General features: G+C 36.5%; 2 protein-coding genes across 3 annotated transcripts in view; both read right to left on the bottom strand.

Annotated features, from left to right (window-relative positions):
- The window catches only part of LOC107751479 (aryl hydrocarbon receptor-like), a 56,893-nt gene extending 54,272 nt beyond the window's left edge, over window positions 1–2,621 (bottom strand). The window contains exon 1 of the mRNA XM_016567220.1: window positions 2,611–2,621. The gene's annotated coding sequence lies outside the window, so the exon portion shown is untranslated. The remainder of the gene's footprint in view (window positions 1–2,610) is intronic.
- Window positions 1–16,720, bottom strand: part of LOC107751478 (aryl hydrocarbon receptor-like) — a 68,198-nt gene that overhangs the window by 5,932 nt on the left and 45,546 nt on the right. For both annotated transcript variants that reach the window (XM_016567218.1, XM_016567219.1), the window contains exons 3-5: window positions 3,888–4,012; window positions 2,740–2,829; window positions 26–146 (exon numbers count right to left, since the gene is read on the bottom strand). In XM_016567218.1, coding sequence (XP_016422704.1) covers window positions 26–146; window positions 2,740–2,829; window positions 3,888–4,012 — 336 coding nt within the window. The remainder of the gene's footprint in view (window positions 1–25; window positions 147–2,739; window positions 2,830–3,887; window positions 4,013–16,720) is intronic.

Raw genomic sequence — 16,720 nt, 5'->3', positions numbered from 1 at the left:
AATTAAGGATAGAGTTACTACTAACCATCAGATCCATCGCTACCATCGCACGAAGTGGGATTGAGAGCGAAGTGTAGTTGCCTTCGAAACATTGCCCGATCGTCTGTATGGATGAGCTCGAATACACTTTGATGGACCACATCCGACTGTGAAGACAGTAAGAAAGCACATTACAAAAAATGATCGCAGGACATGTTCTGCATCCTGCATTCACTAATATTCATTCCCATTATAACCTGACTGTGAAATATGATAACGGGTTTTCCACTGCCAATTTCAAGTTCTGTTGTAGTTGTTAATGCCAACCAAATCCTCATTGCATACTGGGCAAAGAGGTTTATTTAAAAAAATGAATCTACTTGTCCATAATTCTCAAAAGCATTGTCTTATTTACAATTTGTGTGTGGTGTTGCTGATGCAGGAGCCGGCATTCTGTTGTGAATGCGTGTCGAAGACCGACACGGAAGAGAAGACATTCTATAATAAACTCGTTATTTTTGTTTTCCATTACGACTGAACCACTGATGTCACATGGACTATTTTAACAATGTCCTTACTACCTTTCTGGGCCTTGAATGTGGTAGTTGCATTCCTGTCTATGCAGGGGTAGAAAGCTCTCGGATTTCAACAAAACTATCTTAATTTTTTGTAAAGAAGATGAACGAAGGTCTTACGGGTTTGGAACGACATGAGGGTGAGTAAGTAATGACAGAATTTTCATTTTTGGGTGAACTATCCCTTTAACATATTGTACCGTATTACTTGTTTGGAGTGCAACTGATTGGAAAGCAAATGGAAACTTTAGTTTCCTGTGGCTCAGATTTTTAATAAGAAAGCATTAAAATCATCACATTTGTGTCCTCTAGAGATATCGCTTTACATGTTAGGCTGTATTTACTGTATATCAAAATGTAGACGCTTCCCTCTAGAGGCTTGGCATAGTAACTGCAGCTTGGCTTGCATTTTTCCTTTCTGCCTGTTTTTTCCTCCCCATCCTTTCTCTCTTTCTCCTTAGCAGGCCAATGAAAACAAAGTGTTTGCACTGTCTGTGTGTGCTAATTGCTGCAGGCTGGACGGTGTGGGATAAAAACCAGACACGGTCCAGAAACCATTCATGACAACTTGTACCAACAAACACACATTTAAAGGTTAATGAGGACACACAGGCAAGGGAGTAGAAAGAAAAGATACATATTAATTGCTCTAAAATATGTATACATGTCTCTGATATATTTACACACATATCTTCGTAAAAAATACATATATACAGTAAGAATACACAGATGGATTTAACATGTGCACAACAATTCATGAACAAAGCCACACACAGTGATGTTTGGGTAATACAAATCATAGAGGCATTCCTTTTATATAACACAATTTATTCTTATGACATGGACTTCAAAATAGAAAAAAGTAATTAGAAGTATGTGAATAGTTATTAGCAACCCAAATCACAACAGGTGTTCAGACCGCTGTGGCAGTGGGTATACATTTATGCGTTTGTGTGCAGGTGGCGCAGGCCTGCCTGACTGTGTAACCCTGGCGACCTGGACTTGCTAGAGAGGGAACGTCACACTCCAGGGAAATTGATTTAGTAAGGAAAAACAGGTACGGAATAACAAGCATAGACTATATGCACATCAACAAACACACAAAGACACCACAGTTCTTATTCACATATCATATAGGTGTATGCATATATATATATATATATATATATATTCTTTTAGTACATTCATACTGTCTGTATTGTAATATTTGTGAGTGCTTAGAGCGAGAATGTATATTTGAGTAGACATTGTGTAATGTATAGCCTACTTGCTATTATTGCAAGCTATAGGAATGAAAGGCTATTGTTAATGTGATCTATACATGCAGTCTCTACATACAATACACCACAGGAACACACACACACAAGATCTCCTTGAACTGGCAGTGGTTCACACACAGACAAACAGGTTTTGCAAGTTCTTTAATTAAGTATCCAAACATTCAATTTACCTCTCTTTGATGTTCTTTTTCTGATCTTCTCCTCTTTTATAAACAAAACCAAACTATGTCTGTTACGCACATCACAGGCTGACAAGGTGAAAGAAAAAAACACTTAGGCCTAATCGCTAGGCATTTGCAAATATTAGCTTACATAAATTTGAAAAAGCCTTCCAAACAGGACAAGGAAGAAAAGGGATGTTTCTAACAAAGACTAGTTTGTTAATACTAAAAAAACAAAACAATAAAATCCTCACTGACGCCACGGTGGTTTAACAGTAAACGAACACCTTTCCGAATAAGTAATCGAACCCAGACACCCTCAGAACTTTTTCCACAGCCTACTTTCAGTTACAGAACAGTTCGCTGTTATTGAGGCCCAGAGTATTATCCTTGCGATAACAGAAATTCATAACGGTAGGAAACGGCACGGCATGTTAAACTCTCGCAAAAGCCATTACTCTTCCTCCAGGGTGAGGAAAAAAATCGAACCAACAAATGACTGAAGAATGATACAAATGTTTCCAGGTGAATGACTCGTCAATAGATTTGATAACTATGCTGGATTTATCAATTGTCAATTAAATGACAAGCATTGTTTGAGGCTGGTATATGAACATCGATTTTCTTAAACCGGTGTTTATTTTCGTAAACTGTACAAAGTACATAAAATTTTGACGTATGACAAGACAACTAATGTTAAAAAAAGCAGGACTTCCTAAAAGAAAGGTTTTAAAGCAAACTCACCTGATGAAAGCCCAAGTAGTCCTGTATAGTTGGAGATGCATAAAACACGTAACCTTCGGTGGTGACCACCAGCACAAAGCCATTGAGGGCCTGAAAACGAAATTAGATAGAATTGTGACTGACAATACTAAAACACGGTAACTTGCAGACAAAGGTTTTATGGTTGGGATATTTAATAAAGAAAAACTGAAATGTTTTGGTTTGTTTCATGCTAAACACTTATTTTTTTAATTGTGAATTGTAAGACTGTAGATGGGTGTGAATGTAAGACTGTAGATGGGTGGGGATAATGGGGCCATTTTTCTTCTTTTACATCTTTTTTTTAGTAAACATCCCATGTAATTAGCCAAGCTTTTGTTAAGGTGTTGAACATGACAACAGACAGGGGGTGAATATCGCCGCTAGTCACGCACAGGAACCAACAGCCCTCGAACAATGGAGAGCGAGAGAGACGGAGACGGAGATGTGGCTGAAAAAGAAACTCACAATATTTGTAGGTGGAAAGTAACATGTGATATAGTTTACAAAGAAAAGATAACATTGCTCAACAGCAAAGAATGTCGATTGCTCAAACGTCATTCCTTTTCAACGAGCGTGACAACAGCTACAATAAACTAAATGTCTACCAAAATTTCTTTCATGAGTTTATGACATGGAAGTGTTTTGTTTGAGCGGGTATGGATAATCTTCATGGCTGTTGTTTATTTTATCATTTTTCCAGGGAATCAGGAAACATTTACACTTTTACCTGCTATGCACACACACAAACATATTGTGAAATTACCAACTTCTTTGCACAGCCCAGAGTGACAGTTTGCATAAATGAATACAAGATGGAGCAAATGAGGGTGTACAAAAGTGATGGATGATTTAGAAAGTAGACAGATGCTTGGCCACGACTTTTCTTGAGTTGGCAGAAACAGATTTAAGACCCCTGCATATAGCAAAGTGGTCTGACCTTAGACTGAAAAATGGGAAGAAATCCCAGCAGATGATTCTGTTCACACAAACCAGGGCATTTTAGGTGGGAAATGAGGTACAAGGTGTTTATATAGAATGTACGTAAAAAAGTGGGAGATCAGGATGGCGATTCCTGGGAATTTGCAAGGAATAAGATCAAGGAATTGGTGCGTTTACATGCATTTTACCTGCAACAACAGTTCCCCTTCTGAGAAACTGACTCCATTCAGACTGGTCGCTGACTGTCTGTTTCCTCCAAATGTCCCTGACCGGTCATTTATCCATCCATTTCCTCCTGTCTTTTTGACTGTGGCTAAAGGGAAGAAGAGAGGAAAAAGGGCATGGTTACCACCATGAGGGTCATTCTGTGTCAGTTTGATGTAAGATTTAAATTATTGTTTTAAACAATTTTGTTTTAAAACAATTCTTTTAGGCAGCTTTGAACAAAGTGCAATAATTAATTACTTTAAAACAGTACATTACCAGGAATGGGGACAGGCAAAAAGCATATAATAATAAAATAACTTCACCAGATTTGTACCAAAGATTTTACAGAAATGTAAAAGTAAAATTGGCACCAGTTATTTACTGTGTAAGCTACACCATTTTGCTGAAAAACCTACAAAAACATCACATGGCCAAGCAGCAAGCCACTTCCCTTTCACAGTTTATCCTAAAGAACTAGGACTAACATGATCAATGTGACATATTTTACTACCTCTTATCTTATTTAAAGCTACGTTTTCTCTTGAATGTGTGTTTGTGAAAGAGAGAGAGAGAGTTAACAAAGATTACGGCTGGTTAGGACTATGTGTAAGCACACACCATCAACAGTTTCCTCTCCAGATGTCAGAACTTTGTTTTTTTTATTACTTGTCTTCTCATACTTGTCTTCATGTAACAAGCAAAAATGTGTTTGAAAACAAGGGCCATTATTTTCAAGTTTACAAGGTGCTAGTCAGTGAAACTAACCGTTTATTAGCTAAAGATTCTTTCACTGAACATTTGAGTCTTGCCTCCTTTGGTTACACAAGCTACAACTTCAACATCACGTCCAAGGGCAACAAAATGTGCAAACATGTTAGAACATCAGTAAGTAACCATAGAGGTAAACTGTGAAGTAAGCTGTAAGGCAAACTGTGTGGTAAAATGTAAAATAAACTGAAGTACAATCTAAACTAAAATATGATATAGGCCTATAATATGTGATTTTACCACAAACTTTTCCTCACGTTATATCAAAGTTCAATGTATGGCAAACCTGGAGGTAAACATGAAGAAAATTATCCTATGTAAACTTAAGTCAAGAGTGTAACATTTCAGGTAAACGGAGGCAAAATGTGAGGCAAGCTCTAAGGTAAACCTGCAAGTATGTAAAGTAATGTAAACTGATGCAAAATCATAGGTAACATTTTAGGTGAACTAAGGTAAAAATATGAGGTAAATATGACCTAAAGTTTGAAACAAATGGTGTAAAAACCAGTGAACTCTGGGGTTAAAAACTGAGGCAAACTGAACTATAATCTGTGGTGAACTAAAGTAAAATATGAGGCAAAACAGAAGTAGATGTGAATTATTTTGAGATTAAATGAGGTAAAATCAGTGGTAAACTGAGGTAAAATATACGGCAAAAATTAGGTAAAGTTTGAGACTAAATGTGGTAAAATATGTGGTAAACAAACTCAGGTAAAATCTGAGGTAAACTTTGATGTAAACTAAAGAGAAAATTCTGACGTAAACTCTCTGGTAACCCACTACCTTCAGGGTAAAATAATCACTGTGGTAAACTCTGATGTAAAATCTGAGTTCACTTTTTGAAGCTCAGCACTGACCACACTGAGAAAGATTTCAACACTTCCACAGCACACACATTTTCTGCCTGAATTTACTGGACGTTTGAACACACACAAACACACACATCAACACTCCCACTTCACACAATGCAATTTGTAATGTGTAAGGAAAAAAAGTACAGTGTTTTCTAAATGGGTCTAACTTCACTACTGAACAAAAGAGCTTCAAATGACGTCATTATGAATAACATAGATAAACAACTTAGTTGAATTTCCAGTAACAGTTCCAAATTCCTGATTCTTTTTGTCTGGTTTCGCCATATTTTGCATACATTCCATTTCAGTAAAGTAAAAATGTGTAATTTAAACTTCGCATTGCTCTAAATGAATGAGAAACTAACTGATAAATCACATCTCTCAAGTTTACTGTCAAGAAGTGTGTGTAAGACTTCAGTTGGGAGAGTTTTTTGTGTGTGGAAATGTCTAGCGCTAGGTTAGCACTGAGCTAACATAAGCCAGTGGGTGCGGCTCACTAAGACATTTCCTCCCTGACCGGTGCAGATGCCGTGCTATTTCTAGACCTTATCAAACACTCTCTATCGCAACCCTTGGAGAAAAAAAACAGAAAAGACTGAAGTAAAGAAAGAGAAGGGAGGGAAAGGCGAAGAAGAAGTGGAGGAGGGGAAAGAACAGAGTTTTTCTGCTAGGGACCAAAAATATCTCCCCACAGGATGCAGATGTTGAGAGATTATTTGGCGGGGGGAAAAAGTTGAGGCGAATGCAAACCACTTTAAACATGGACTGCTGATCGGTCTGGCAGTTTAAATTGCAGACGAATGTAAAAAAAATAACAAAAAGGAAGAAAGACAGAAACAACGACAACGTTCTGTAGACGTTCACTACAGATCTTGATGGAGAAGTAAATAGGGGTGTAATACAAACTCTGCCACCACACCAAAGAAATAACTACGGATAGCAAAGAGAGCAAGGGGAAGAACTCTTGATGAGGAAAACAGACCACTTGGCCCCTAGCGCTGTCGCCGCTAGGCTTCTGAAGCTAAAGAGCGCTAACACACACAAAGTGAGCCAGCTGCTCAGGAGTCTCATAGTCTACTGACTCACATTGACAGACCAACACACAATTGTGAGCCAGCCAAAATGGGTTTGTGTTTGGTTTCGCCCCTGTTGAACCCTTTCCGACGGTCTGGACGCTTCTGGCACGCATGTCCGTCAAACATTGGCAGCCTATTGGCCATGTGGTCCCGTTCTGACTCTGTATTTAAAACTCCAGTCTTTCATAAGCATATCGAGCCTGTTATTAAAATGGAGGTTGGTGGAACATCTATGTAATCATGATCAACCTCTTCTTCACGGATCGCACTGGCCTCCACTAACCTGTTTCCAGAGATGAAAAAAATGATGAAAACGAATTCCGGCGGGCGAGTGGGCGCACTCTCAACACACACACACACACACACACAAACACAGACAATCAGAACCACCAATCAATTGCCATCTGTTCATCAGTCATTACAGTAATTCAACACACATGGCCCCTCAATGCAACCATGACGTGCTCTTTCCCTTGTGTTCCATCCCTCCGTCTGCTGTAGGTCTTCTTTATACTCTTCAATTTCGTATTGGGCATCTCTCGACCACAATCTCCAAACCAGTTCTCCACTTGACGGGTGTAACTGGAGAAAGTGGGAGGTCTGGTGTGGATGGCGATCAGGAACAGGGCGAACTTGTCTAATACGGGTCATTAAAGGGGTCATATGACATTGCTAAAAAAGAACATTATTTTGTGTATTTCTGCATTTGTGATCGGAGAAACGACAAACAGCTAGCACTGCTCTACACTGCTCAAAACTCGCGTTTGAATCATAAGTGGCAAATTCTTTAAATATGAAAACTTACTTACAAGCTGTGAGTCAGCATTATTTGTCGGAACACTGGCATTGTAGGCTACTCTCCCAGGAAACAGTCCTCGTCCTCCGTAAAATGCGCTGCTCACATCTGAATATTTGGGTTGAATTGCTCTGGAACGGTGTTGTAAATACAGCTTAACCACTGATTTCTAGTTGTGTCCTCTTTTGGAAGACCAAACAAAGTAGTTTTGCTTTCATAATGAAACACACAGCGTCTCCACGACATGGCGGAGCCGGCAACAATACTACAGCGAGAATCAAAGTTACATCATCTTTCTTTGCATGAACATTTGGGCGGTGTTATGCAAATCTTCCCACACAGTGACGTAGACATGTGGGGGCGTGTTTAAATGAGGCGTTTTAGGAGAGCGTGGACCAGTCTTAACTTTTATAAAGAATATCTCTTTGGGTTTGAGACTTTAGTCTTTGCAACTTTAGGGATCTTATCTATTCACGAACGGCTTGTAACACTCCAAAGAGAAAGGAAAACTTGAAATCGAATCATATGACCCATTTAAACCTACTGAAAGGCCCATTCTAGGTCCCGATGCCTCCCACATGATGAGCTCATCTTTTATCTGCCTCTGATCTTTTCTGTTCTGTCCTTTCTTTCAACATAAAACTCTCAGTAATTGTGCTCAAATTGGGCCAGTTTTGAATACAAGCTCGCGGCTGATTATGGAGGGCTACACCCTTTGCTGAGTCACCAGTTGTACCCAGTTGAGAGGAGGCTTTTTGACCAGAAGGTTAAGTTCTTGTTTGAGAACAACTCGACTTAATCCAACGACAATGCTTTTTTAAATATAATTACCCAGAACTGAAGTTTTCATTTAGCTGAAAACCAAAAATGAAAATACAGTTTTGGAAATCAAATTTTGAATTGGGTTAGTAATTGCAGTGTTTCCCCTGCCATTATTTTAGGGGGGCTTCCCGCAATCCCCCCCCGCACTTACTGTTTCAATCAATGATTTTGGACCTCCAAAGCTATTTTGGCCAAAACTGCCATTCAGTTTTCTGCTTTTTCAGTCAAATATTTTTGGTTGCTAAAGTGGTGCATTTACTAGTGGTGCAAGTATTAGATTACTCAATAACTATCGTCAAGATTTTCGTATCATCTACAACAGCAACCATAAAACAATGCTAGAATACAACAAAGTTGGAACAAGTTTTGAGAAAATATTACAAAGCCAAATTTTGATCTATCAGAATAAATATCAACAATACATTGTGCATAACAAAACTAGGAACATGTATAAAACAAGAAAAAAAATCATCAGGTTTTTAACAATGTTATTTTTAAAATATGTGTAACACAATGTCAGAACCACTACCGTTAACACAGCCTGGTTTCACTTTTCTGTTTGCGCCTTCATACACTACAATACTTACGACGCAAACAGCGCAGTGTTTGGGGCTCGCAGCTAAAGGCATTAGCGAATAATCAAAACAACACATTCTGCTCGCTCTCTGAGTCTGGATGGTGTCTGCAGAAAATGCGAAGGGAGGCACACTGCGTGTTGTGAGGGTTCAAGAGAGTGAGAAATGAAGACTGAGAGCGGGCGAGCAAGGGAAACCCACTGGGCTCTCGTTTGGCCTGTGGTTTAATAACTTCGCATGCTGAGAATGACTAAATCCTTGACAGCACCTGAACCCTATTAGCTAACAAATTGGACCACTTCCCAGACGTTTACTAATCCTTTTCTTCGCCTCACTCGACACTGTAAATGTTGGGCTACATGAATAATAATCTCTCCTTCTTGGTATCGTTTTTTTTCTTCACCCCATTTAACAAAATTCATAAATACGCAAACCCTGAAAGAACGTAAAACTGGACTGCGAAAAAACACAATAAATGGTAAACTATGCAAAAGGTTTGGCGGCAAATTCTGCTCGTCGTTTGCTAGCTGTCGTTTTATAGAGAACAAACAGTCTTTGTCTGTATGTATAAACACATAGTTAATGTTAACATGCTCTTGTCAGGTATTAACATTGCTCGATCAGTGTTTTAACTCTTCATGTAGATTTCAAGTGTTGCTGCCAAGTTGTTTTATTGTATTTGTATGCGCTACACTCGAACACGACTCTGTCGAGCAAGGTAAACACAGTCGATTGATTTTTATTAAAAATATAGCCGCCCGCAGCATTCAAAGATTTTGTGCGACAGGTATGTCTCATCTTATATTCTGCCAAAATGCGAAGTCTCTACGCCCACCCACTGGGATTTTAAAGGCTTTGAAACTCCAGTGTTGAATTGAGCCATTGTTTTTTTTCCCCCGTTGTCAGGAAAACCTTGACTCTGACTTTGATTCTCTCTCTGTCTCTGTGGTGGGGGACAGGTTTGGACTTGAAGGAATGAGGATTGTGGTATCGGTGTCTTCCAAGATATCTCTCACTCTCAAACACACCATCAGCGATCGCCGCAGTTTCTGTCTCTTGACTGAGTGCCAAACGAGCGCGTTTTTTAACCAGGACTAATTAAAAGTCTATGGGGGGGAATTCATTAACACTGATGTCACTGTTTAAGTGCACATGCAAAGTTGCAAAAAAGAGGCAAATTGGATGATGCATAGTACAATTCTTGTTCTTGAGGGAAAGTTGCTAGGTTTTAAAAGATGCAGAAGACAGCATGTCTGGATATATGCCGGGATATAACGGTTTTTGCCATCATTTGATGTATAAATAAATGAGGACAAAATTGTACACAATTCTGTTCTGATTTCTGGGGGTGGGAACAGCAAAACATTCATTGCAGCAAGCAATTTTTTTGCCAGCTGATTTTTGTGAAATTTCTCTAATAAACCTAACTTTGACAGAAAAATTACAAATAATTTAATTTAAATCAATTAAACACACTGAATAAAGAAAAGTAAGTTTTTTAAATCAAATACTTTATAAGTTTTAATTTAAAAGCATTTAATTAAAAAACTCACAGCACAATGTTACTTCAGCAATGAGTTTTGTAAAAAAATATATAATAAAGACCTAATTTACACAGAAAGAAAAATAAAACATTATTTAATTAAAATGAATTAAAATACATTTAATTGAAAGAGTTTTAATTAAATAATAAAAAACACCTTTACACAGAAAGTGTGTTTGCGCTAAAAATACAAATATTTTAATAAAATGTAATAAATTTACATTAAATATTTACTTAATTTTGTAAATACTATTAAATAATTAATTTATAAGTTGTATATAAATACTTTTAAAGAACAATTGCTCATTGTAAAAGAGAACGCAAATTTATTTAATTTAAATATGTTTCAAATGTTTCTTTCAAATGTTTAATTTAAAGGCATTTAAAGTATTTACATTTAAAATGCATTCTTGTCTTAGGACAACTTTGATGAACTTTCTTGATCCACTTCAAAATGTGACTACTATATAATGAGCCTAATTTACACACAAAGAAGGCATGCTAATGCTGAAAAAATGACAAATTATTGAATTAAAACCATTAACATTGAAATTATTTTGTATTTATTTTAAAAGTATTCAATTCAAATACTTGCAGCACAATGTTATTTTAGCGCTGAGTTACGTGAAGGTGCAATCTACACTGTAAAAAATCCAATTAACAAAATGTTGGAAGGGCAAAAATATTTAAGTTGAGCTAATTTTATTGCTTGTTCTTAGTTGAGAAGACATATTATATTAAGTCTACACAGATATATATAAAAAACATTGAATGAAGGCTTATTTTCAAATCCAGTCAACATTCAGAGTGCCAATTTTTGACTGAACTAATAAAAACTAATCCAGCCAACACGGAGATCATTACGCACGTGCATGAGCCTGAGTGACTTCGCGGGAGAAACAGCGCCGCTATCTTGTCACGTTTACGCGTCAGGTAAGTATCACTATAAATGTTATTTTTTAGACTAAATTTATCGACAAAATCGTACAACGTATTTTATGTTTTTGAGTGGATATTTAGAAGTGTTTTATAAGTCGAATGTCCGAAGAAAAATTTATATTTATGTTAAGTGTAACGTTGTCAAGTTAATGCGTCAGGTAAGTGGCACTGAATAAATATTTGTACTGAATTTATCAAAACTTGTATATTGAAAAAGGTGTAAACGTATTATTTAAAACGTTTATTTATACACAAACGTAACCTACAACATAGGCTACATAAAAACACAGAATAAGCGTTGAATGAATTATATGAGGGAAATGAACTGTTTAGGGAACGTGGTCTTTCTTCTTGTTTAATCCATAAAACACTTAATGTCAAAAGCTGTGTTACTATAATGAATTTTAGGTTTAATTTTGGCACGTTGTATGATATTTTTGTGTTTCTGTGACGTTAAAAGATATGAAGAGCTCACGCGGCCTTTCTCTTTTATAAGCCATCGATGCTTAATACGACGAAACGTGTAATGTAAACCACAGTAATGTGCTTATTTGATGTTAACATTGTCGTGTTGAATGGGTTTTCGCGTGTGCAAACTTTTGCAATTGTCCCGTGAAGTTAAAAGACGACATTAAACGTGACTAACAACCTTTTCAACCGGAGCGAATTACAAACGGCGTTTCTGTTCTCGTGAAGGCACTTCAGAAGGGAGCTAGTTCCGAACCAAAATGAACAACTGAATCGTTTCACAAGGCTGTTATCAAAGCAGGCTGCGTCTCAGTCAGGTCCCTAGGTAGTGAATCACTAGATCGTGCACACAAGTCCCTGCACTGGTAAAGAGACCATGGCTAAATATTGGGACAATTGATCAATCAACTTGTAAAACGTTACCACTGGTATTTATCAACAACAGGCAGGACCGTTATATTTAGATATTTTTTATGTTGTTTAAGGTAGCCCTATAATATGAAATGTACATGTTCTGTTACAAATCCTTGCAACAAATTAACACAGTCAACATCAATGGTTACAACTTCTGTTTCATCACAAATTTAGTTAACTGATATTACATTTTAAATTATTTAAAAGGCATCATTTCATTTTTTTTTTTAGATAAATTTTACTTTTCTTTCTCCATCAGCGTGTGGCCAAAGGTTTCATTGATGCTTTGTCATCGTTGCAAGTTTTCAGATGCTGGCCAGTCAGTTCTCCCACGGCACCAAACACTGCCATGTGACCAGACCGCTCCACTGCAACTACACAGAGTGTGTGTACTTTCAACACTAAGACTTAAGGTAATATGTGTACATTTTTAGAGTTTTTTTTACTACAATTAAAATGTACTTTATTGTTCTCAGTGGCATCTATGCTAATATTAGACTGTCTCATTCCTATTCTGAGGTCACCGTAGCCACCCGGATCCAGTCCGTATCCAGATCAGATGGTCACTGCAGTCACCCGGATCCAGTCCGTATGCAGGGCAGATAGTGGAGCAGCACCTAGAGATGACCTCGACAGCCCTGAATGTTAGAGGAGCCAGTGACAACTAGATGAGCCCCAGAGACAGATCCCCTCCAAAAACCTTGTCACCTAGACAGCCATCAGCACAAGACACCGGGAACCAGACGAGTCCTCTGCACAATCTGACTTTGCTGCAGCCTGCAATTAAACTGCTGGTTTCATCTGGCCAGAGGAGAACGATGGAGTTTTGGTTCCTTCGACACACAATTTTTTGGTTTAATACTGTAAAACTGCTTTGACACAATCAAATTGTATTGTAAAAAACGCTATATAAATACAGTGACTGGAGTTTATTTCACTCAGTTCAGTTGAACTGTAACACCTGGTTCACTAATTTTTTCTGACTTCTGCCTCATTTTGAAGATGTAATTGTAAACAGTAGTAATATTTGTAAATGTTTGTTTGCAAACATTTTGTTTAACTTGTTTAGTCTTTTTTAAGTTCATTAAACAAATGTTTAAAATAATTTTTGCAGTTGTATTACAAATGTAATGTTTGACAACTGGAGCACTTTAAAGGGATAGTTCACCCAAAAATGGGAATTTGCTGTTATTATACTGACCCTCAGGCCATCCCAGATGTCAGTGACTTTTTTTTCCAGTAGAACAGTAAAGAAGGTTTTTATCTGAAACGGTGATCCTTGGCGATTCATACACTGCATGTCTGTGGCTGCCGGTTTCTGATTGTTTAGCTTCATAAGACCTCAATGTGTCCTCAGGAGCCTTTGGTAATTTGGTCTTGTCTGTACATGTTTATTTGACTCTCAAAAGCCGGCAGCCAGAGATGTGCAGTTTATGAATTGCCAAAGACAATGGTTTCACCTAAAAATCTCCTTTTCAATTGAAGAAAAAAGTTAACTACATTTTGGATGGCCTGAGGGTGAGTCAATTAACAGCACATTTTCATTTTTGGGTGAACTATCCCTTTAAGCCTGCATGTTTAGTCTGTATGACAAATGTTATAAATACAGATTGTTATTAAATAAAGGCTATTATGTGTTGTAATGTGTGTTTTTAGTGATTGATAGACACCAGTTAATAATCTTCTTATTAAATATAATAACTAGTTCCACAGCAATTTCTTATGATGCCCAAATAATAAATCTTAGTTGAGGTAACATATGAAACACATGGAGTAAATGGTTAAATTTTAATTGACCTAATTTGCTTTAGTTTTCTAAATGTTTGACCAATTAAAACATTTTAGTTGAATGGACTATAAAACTATTTCACTAAAGGTTGAGCCAACTAAAAAATAACAATTTGAAGACAGAAATTGACTGAACGTAAAATTTCCGTGGAACTAGTTACTAAATAATACTTAGTCGAAACAGCTTGGAATTTTTTTTACAGTGTAAAGTATAATAAACCTAATATTATATATACAGAAAGAATGCATGCTTGTTCTAAAAAATAACAAATGTTTAAATAAAACAAATTTGAATTTGAATTCAATTTACAAATTTGAAATTAAATACTTTTAAACATTGAAAAGTGCTGTAATTATATAATTATAAAGAATACTTTTTCATTGTAAAAACGATATATATATATATATATATAGTAATTGCAAAATAATGTTATACTGAATAAATGTATTTAGATTAAATACTTTTGAAAATGAATTAAATTTTTTAAAATTTAAATACAGCCCAGTGTTCTTTCAGTGTGAGGTGAGATATGTGCGCGCCTGAAGTAATAATAATTTCCCTAAAGGAATTATGAAAGGTCACGACCTGTGCGTGTACACGTTTGCCTGACCCTGATGTCATCTTGACACAGAACTGACCTGATATTTCAACCAGTCAAACGCCTGTCACAAGCATTATCAAAGCATGCCTTACTGGTCAATAAATCTAGTGATAGTAGTAGTAGTAATGGCATTAATGACATCAACGTAACACTATAGCAGTGTTAGGGATATGCCGGTATCAAATTTTCATGTTGCGATTAATTGCAATTGAATGTATTTAAATTAACTACTTCTAAATATTGAATTTAAAAGCATTTAATTTAAACACAGCCCAGTGTTCTTTCAGCATGAGGTAAGGTATGTGTGCGCCTGAAGCACTGCGATAAATTATGTATTTTTCCCTGAAGGAATTATGAAAGGTCAAGACCTGTGTGTGTACATATTTGCGTGACCCTGATGTCATCTTGACACAGAACTGCCCTGGTATTTAAACCAATCAAACGCCTGTCACAAGCATTATCAAAACATGCCTTACTGGCCAATAAATCAAATGATAGTAATAGTAGTAATGGCAATAATGGCAGTAAGTGTTAGTCTAAGCAGTGTACACTAATATTTTACTGTTGATTTGTATTGTTGTTCTTGTACTGCTCTTTCAACACTCTTTCAACAAAGTATGTTGTCATTCTGTGCGTGAAGGGATAAGCAGAGAGTGAGAAGTGAGCATGAAAAGAGGCCGAGAGTGGAGCAGGAAGAGCCGTCTAAAAGAGACGGGGTGAAGGGGGAATCATGGGACTTGTTGTACAACTGCTTGACTGTTTACATAGCCTGTTTTCTGTCAGGCAAAGGCATTAAACTTGAATTGGGCCTCTTTGTCAGAGAGACAGTGTGAGAGCATGGCCTGAATGTGAGGAATTTTTCTGTCAACCGAAGTGTAAATTATGCCATCGTCATGTCGTATTCATTCATTTTAGCACATTTTATTCTGGGATAAAAGAACTGAAATTAATTACATTTATAAAGTATTGTAGTCAATGAACATTTTTGATGACAAAAACAATATATATATAAACAGGTCAATTTTTTTTTTTTTATAAAAAATAAAAATGTATATTAATAATTTTGTTCAGCAAGGAAGCATTAAATTGATCAAGATATTTATAATTTTACAAAAGATTTCTATTTCAAATAAATGCTGGCCTTTATATTCATCAAAAAATTTATTATTGTTTCCATTAAAAAAATGTTTTCAACATTATTACTAATTGAGAAAAAATTATAATTTCTAATAATAAAGCAGCAAATAAGCATACTAGAATGATTTCCGAAGGATCATGTGACACAGAGGCTGGAGTAATGACTACTGAAAACTTAGCTTTGCAGCACAGGAATATATTACATTTTAAAATACACTGAAATCGAACATTGTTATTTGAAATTTTAATAATATTTCACAATATTACTGTCTTTACTGTATTTTTGATCAAATAAATGCAGCCTTGGTCATCAGCATAAGACATAAATAAATAAATAAATACTCAAAACTTAGGACCAGTGGTGTATAAATATGTGTATTATAAATAAATAAATAAATATATATATATATACACATACACACACACACACACACATATATACACTTATATATCAGTGGCGAGCGGTGACTCTGGGTTTTTAACCGGGTATCCTGAGTGATAATATGAATAATAATATCTTTAAAATATTGCCAAGTAACGTTGCAAACAACAATAAAAATCAGTAAAGGACTTTAATTGACACAAGTATACGGAAAACAGAGGTATTGTTTCCTATTTTTTCTTAATGTTTGTTATTATTTTAAATTTTATATACATTTTTATAAATTGCATATTATTTACCACTTAGGCATGTTGACAATAACGTCTTCAACATGGTCTATGACCAGATATGTTTTTAGTGGACTTTCAAAATTTACTTTGCTTGAGAAAGCATGAAAATATACAGTTAATATGTTTTTTTTCCCCATATGATTTAGTCGAGTTAGTTTTGCATCAAACACAATGTAATTTTCGGCAATGGAGATCTGGCAGCAACAGCGCATTTTTCCGCTTGGGCGAGTGCTTCGCAGACAGCTTACCTCGCGCATGAAATCAGCCGCAGACCAGCAAATCACTGAGAATGCCCTATAATCCTGACGAGTCATAGCAACAGAGCGGAGGTGAGAAAGCTGCGGAGAATCCGCTCGCCCG

Source organism: Sinocyclocheilus rhinocerous, unplaced genomic scaffold (genome assembly GCF_001515625.1).
Source record: "Sinocyclocheilus rhinocerous isolate Xijiao unplaced genomic scaffold, SAMN03320098_v1.1 scaffold2046, whole genome shotgun sequence".
NCBI lineage: Eukaryota > Metazoa > Chordata > Actinopteri > Cypriniformes > Cyprinidae > Sinocyclocheilus > Sinocyclocheilus rhinocerous.
The sequence above is the reverse complement of the archived record's forward strand: the minus strand, read 5'-3'. Positions and strand labels throughout refer to the sequence as shown.